The sequence below is a fragment of the Triticum urartu genome, chromosome 5A (assembly GCF_056163025.1).
Source record: "Triticum urartu cultivar PI428250 chromosome 5A, HENAU_Tu73, whole genome shotgun sequence".
Taxonomy (NCBI): domain Eukaryota; kingdom Viridiplantae; phylum Streptophyta; class Magnoliopsida; order Poales; family Poaceae; genus Triticum; species Triticum urartu.
The window spans coordinates 288,513,262-288,517,476 of NC_141877.1; the positions used below are offsets into that span (position 1 = coordinate 288,513,262).

Genomic DNA, 4,215 nt, shown 5'->3' on the forward strand with positions numbered 1-4,215 from the left:
CTTTCGACTCATTCCCGGCCCAATTTTGGGCCGCGTTTGCGTCGAAACGGACGCGCGCGGACGGGCGGAACGCATGCCCTTGTCCTCCCGACAAACCCCCTTCTGACCCTGTCGCAGTCGGTTTTGTGCTCATGCAATTGCAGTCAAGTTACAACACTTGCAGTTGCATACAAAATAGTGGACATGCAAAGTGGTTGTGGCACCCCGACCAGCGGTGGACAGATGCCTGCACGTGCTCCTAATTTGACCTACATTACTAGAGACAAAAAAGACAAAATTAAAAGTAAATAGTGTCAAAATATTATTCAACCAAAGCTTTCACTGTTCACATTCCTTTTTGAATCTCCAACTGTACATCGAGTTTTGTGCTGATTTTTTTCGGAGTTGTAGACACACTCTGCAGAAAAGTTGTCATGTAATTTCAGAATTTTTAGGAATGTTTATATATGAATTTTTGTGATTGATCTTACCTAATGCGAGATCCTATACTAGTCTCCCCCGTACGCACCCGGGTCACTGCCCACTATCTCCAGGAACCACCTGCACAGATCATTCAGGTAGGACCACACGGCCGCCGCAAATCGGCCCTATTGTTTTTTTAGATCAAAGACATCAGGGACGTCCAGCTTTAAATTAATAAAGCCCTCACACAGGCAGCGTGCACAAACATACAAACCAAACAGACGGAACCAAAGCTAGTCAACCATGGTCTAATGCATGCCACAAAAGGCAACGGCGACGATATAAAGTGCATTACATGGCATATCCAGCCAAGCTAACGAGCACACAGGCTCGGGGGTAAACCATGACCAAAAGGGCTGCCATCCCTATGAGGCAGCAGACGGAGGTGACGGGGCTCGAGACGTCGAGTAGACGGAGCGAAGACGTGCTAGAGCTTGGCGATGAAGATCAGAGTCCTGTTGTCTTCCCAGCGGTGCCCACTGCTGCAAAAATAAGATGCATTTGAAGATTACATCAGCGGGGTGAGAGGGAAACACTCCCTCAATAGTAAACTTGTTACGAATATGCCATAAGGCCCAAAGCATGGCCGAAGCACACGTCCACATGATCCGGCGTAGAGAGCACTGGACCGAACCTAGGGATGACACAAGCTCCGAGCGTGAGCGTGGATCCCAATCCACCCTGGCGGCCTCACGGACCGCGCTCCAAGCAAAGCGCGCCAAAGGACACCGGAAGAACACGTGGTCGGCATCTTCCGGGTCACCACACAAAGCACAAGGACCGGAAGCAGGGCCATTGCGCTTAGCTATATTTATAGAGGTAGGAAGGCGATCTTGGCAAAGTTGCCAGAGGAAAACCTTAATCTTGAGCGGGATTCGTGCCTTCCAAAGCCCCGTGGCTGCCGTAGGGGCATGGCCGCGGCACAACTCTCTGTAAAGGGACTTGACAATGAACTTGCCAGAGCCCGAAAGTCTCCAAGAAACCGAGTCTGCGGAGTCCGACAGACGCACATTCGCTATCAAAGCCCGTAGGCGATCCCAATCTTCCAGCTCCGGCCTCGAAAGCTCCCTTCTAAAGTAGATAGGGGGCGGTGTGGCACTAAGAGCCGAAGCAACCAGTTGATTGTGTTCAACAGCGATGGAATAAAGTTGGGCAAACTCCGACCAAAGAGGATGCTGGCTTATTCAAACGTCGTGCCAAAAATGTGTGGAGCGACCGTTATTAACCGAGAACCTCGCGCCCCTGGCAAAGTATGATTTGAGGGATTGGATGGAGTTTCAGAACGGAGACCCGTGAGGTGCAGCCTCAAAGAAATTCCCATGAGGGAAATATTTGGCACGAAGGAGATCAACCCAAAGGCCGGTCCCTCTCTGGAACAGCTTCCAGATCCACTTGCACATAAGCGTAATGTTCATCAGTTTAGAATTGATGATCCCGAGGCATGCGACACGGCTAGTGCACCACAAATACTCGTCTAAAATGAAACCATTCAACTGGAGGTAATTTAAAGTTTTAAAACTCATCTTAGAACAAAAATAAGCTTCAGAACTCTCTGTTTTTGATTTCGTCCTGGAGCCAAAACAACAAAGAGATTGACAACCTGCAGCAATCCTATTACTCCTGTCCTGTATTCAATTAAAACAGCAAAAAAAACGTGGCATCTTGCTGTGCCTAACCTGGAACTCCAACAGCAAAACCTCTGAAAAATCTTTCTCAGGGACGAGGGATTATCAGCCACTTAAGTTTCGATCTTGGCGTCCATCTTGAGAGACGCCTCCTTGTTCAGGAGCGGGCTCGCCGTCCGGTTCGCCACGGGCTTCACCTTGGGGTTGGTCAGCGAGCGGTGCCGGAAGCCGTAGAGCCTGAGCACCTGGTTGTCGGCGAAGTTGAAGGCGCGCTCCATGCCGGTGAGGCACTGCTCCACCGGGTAGTCGCCGTAGCTGCCGCAGGGCTTGCACCCGACGAAGTGCGTGATGAAGGGCCAGCGCTCGTCGCCGAGCCCCGGGTGGTGCTTCTCCATCATCTCCTCGTACTTGTCCACCAGCCCCGCCCAGAAGCCGTGGAGGTAGTACTGGTTCTCCACGTACACCTTCTCCATCCACCGCTCCTTCTCCGTGAGCAGCAGGTGGATGAGCGCCGACTGGTCGTCCGCCTCGAACGCCGGCCGGCCCGTCAGGCTCGCCGTCAGCACCTTCCCGGCCGCCTCGCGGACGCGGCCCTTGGGCCCCATGGGCGCCCACGCGTCCAGCAGCTCCATGGACCACTGGCAGTTCCGGAGCAGGAAGCTGCCGGTGTTGAGGGCCACCCAGGAGCGCTGCTTGTTGAGGAGCTCAGGGTAGCCGTGGATGACGAGGTTGCTCCCCTCGTAGCGGGAGAGCGGGATCTCGAAGCCCATGTCGGTGAAGAGCGCGTCGCTGTCCATCCACCACACCCACTCCACCTCCGGGTGCGACAGCATCAGGCGGCGCAGCAGTGGCAGCTTGGACCAGTAGCCGGAGAGCTCGCGGTCGAGGTGCACCATGTTGTGCACGATCTCGATGCCGTGGAGGCGGCAGTAGTCGATCTTGTTCTTGGTTGACTTGAGCAGGTAGTGGTCGCCGGCCGGGTTGTCGCACGGCCCCGGCGACGACCCGGTCACCAGCAGGATCCTCGGGTTGCCCCGCGCGTCGCGGGAAGGGAACCCCGGATTCTGGGACAGCCACTGCCGGCGCTTGGCGTTCCACCGCGTGATGCTGGGGCCGAGGGTGTAGTTCTTCTCCTCGACGACGGGCATGGCCGTCGAGTTGCCTGACAAGGACGCATCGACGACGAGCTGGTCCTCGTCGTCGGGGTCAGAGTCGGAGCGTATCTCGCGGAGAATGCGCTCGATGTCCTCGGCGACCTTGGCGTCGGCTGCCGCGTCGCCACCGCCGTCGCCGGAGAAGGCGATGAGGTTGATGCCGACGGTGCCGCGGAGGACGAGGATGGTGATGAAGCCGCATATGAGCGTGATCTTGACGTTGTTGATGGTCTTCTGCATCTGCTTGTTCCCTCCGCGCCCCGGCCTCCCCGGCCGCCCCAGCCCGCCGGCCGCCATGGCAGCAGACGCGCGTACGACCGAGAACTACTTAACTAGCTAGCGTAGCTTCTCCTCTCTCTCGATCCTGGCGCAATGGCTGGCTTGGGCCGGGAGCGCCTTGCTCCGAGATGTATAGTGTCTACGAGCTCCTCTGTGGAGACGAGGAGAGGAGGAGGGTTTTGGTTGGGATCGACGACGACGTGCCGGCTAGTGGGCGCCGACGCTTCCGTCTTCATCGATCGGAGTGCGGAGGAAGTCAGCGGCGCGCGAGTTCCGGGGAATATGAAATTGCGAGATCGGCAGTGGATGGCAGGCCAGCTTCGATTCCTGCCTCGTATTAGAATATGATGATACTCGCCGGTACGGCGCGTTGATCTGCCAAACTTTTCCGAGATCGGATGCATGGAAACAAGGCCGGTGTATTCATGTGCGTCGGTGCGTGTGGACGTTTCCTTCCGGCGTTTGGCCGAATCTGTGATTTGGGTGACATTTGGCGGCAACCCAGGAACGGATCGGGAGGAGTTGGTGGGTAGAACGTTGACTGCTATCGTTCTGTGTCAGTACGCATGAAGGGCCTCTCTTTTCATGAAATTTTTAGTCGTTATGTGGGTGACTCTTCTCAGAAAATATCATGTCGCTCTGAAAAAAATTGCCATCCACATACAACTAAAAATGCCGTCAAAATCGTCTTGTGT

The 4,215-nt window shown here is 55.3% G+C and overlaps 1 protein-coding gene across 2 annotated transcripts; it reads right to left on the reverse strand.

The window, feature by feature from the left end:
- Positions 1 to 590: 590 nt before the first annotated feature.
- On the reverse strand, positions 591 to 3,801 carry LOC125508376 (putative glycosyltransferase 3). 2 transcript variants are annotated; one of them, XM_087525898.1, is made up of 2 exons: positions 2,139 to 3,801; positions 591 to 941 (listed from the first exon to the last, which is right to left on the reverse strand). In XM_087525898.1, the coding sequence occupies exon 1, from the start codon at positions 3,536 to 3,538 to the stop codon at positions 2,201 to 2,203; it is 1,338 nt and encodes a 445-aa protein (XP_087382024.1). In that variant the 5' UTR covers positions 3,539 to 3,801; the 3' UTR covers positions 591 to 941; positions 2,139 to 2,200. The 2 variants fall into 2 exon arrangements, with proteins under 2 accessions (XP_087382024.1, XP_048529030.1); XM_048673073.2 differs by having other exon boundaries at positions 591 to 944.
- Between the last annotated feature and the right edge of the window lie 414 nt (positions 3,802 to 4,215).

Coding starts and splice junctions, on each gene's coding strand:
- LOC125508376 (XM_087525898.1), bottom strand. CDS start 3,538: ATGGCGGCCGGCGGGCTGGGGCGGCCGGGGAGGCCGGGGCGCGGAGGG.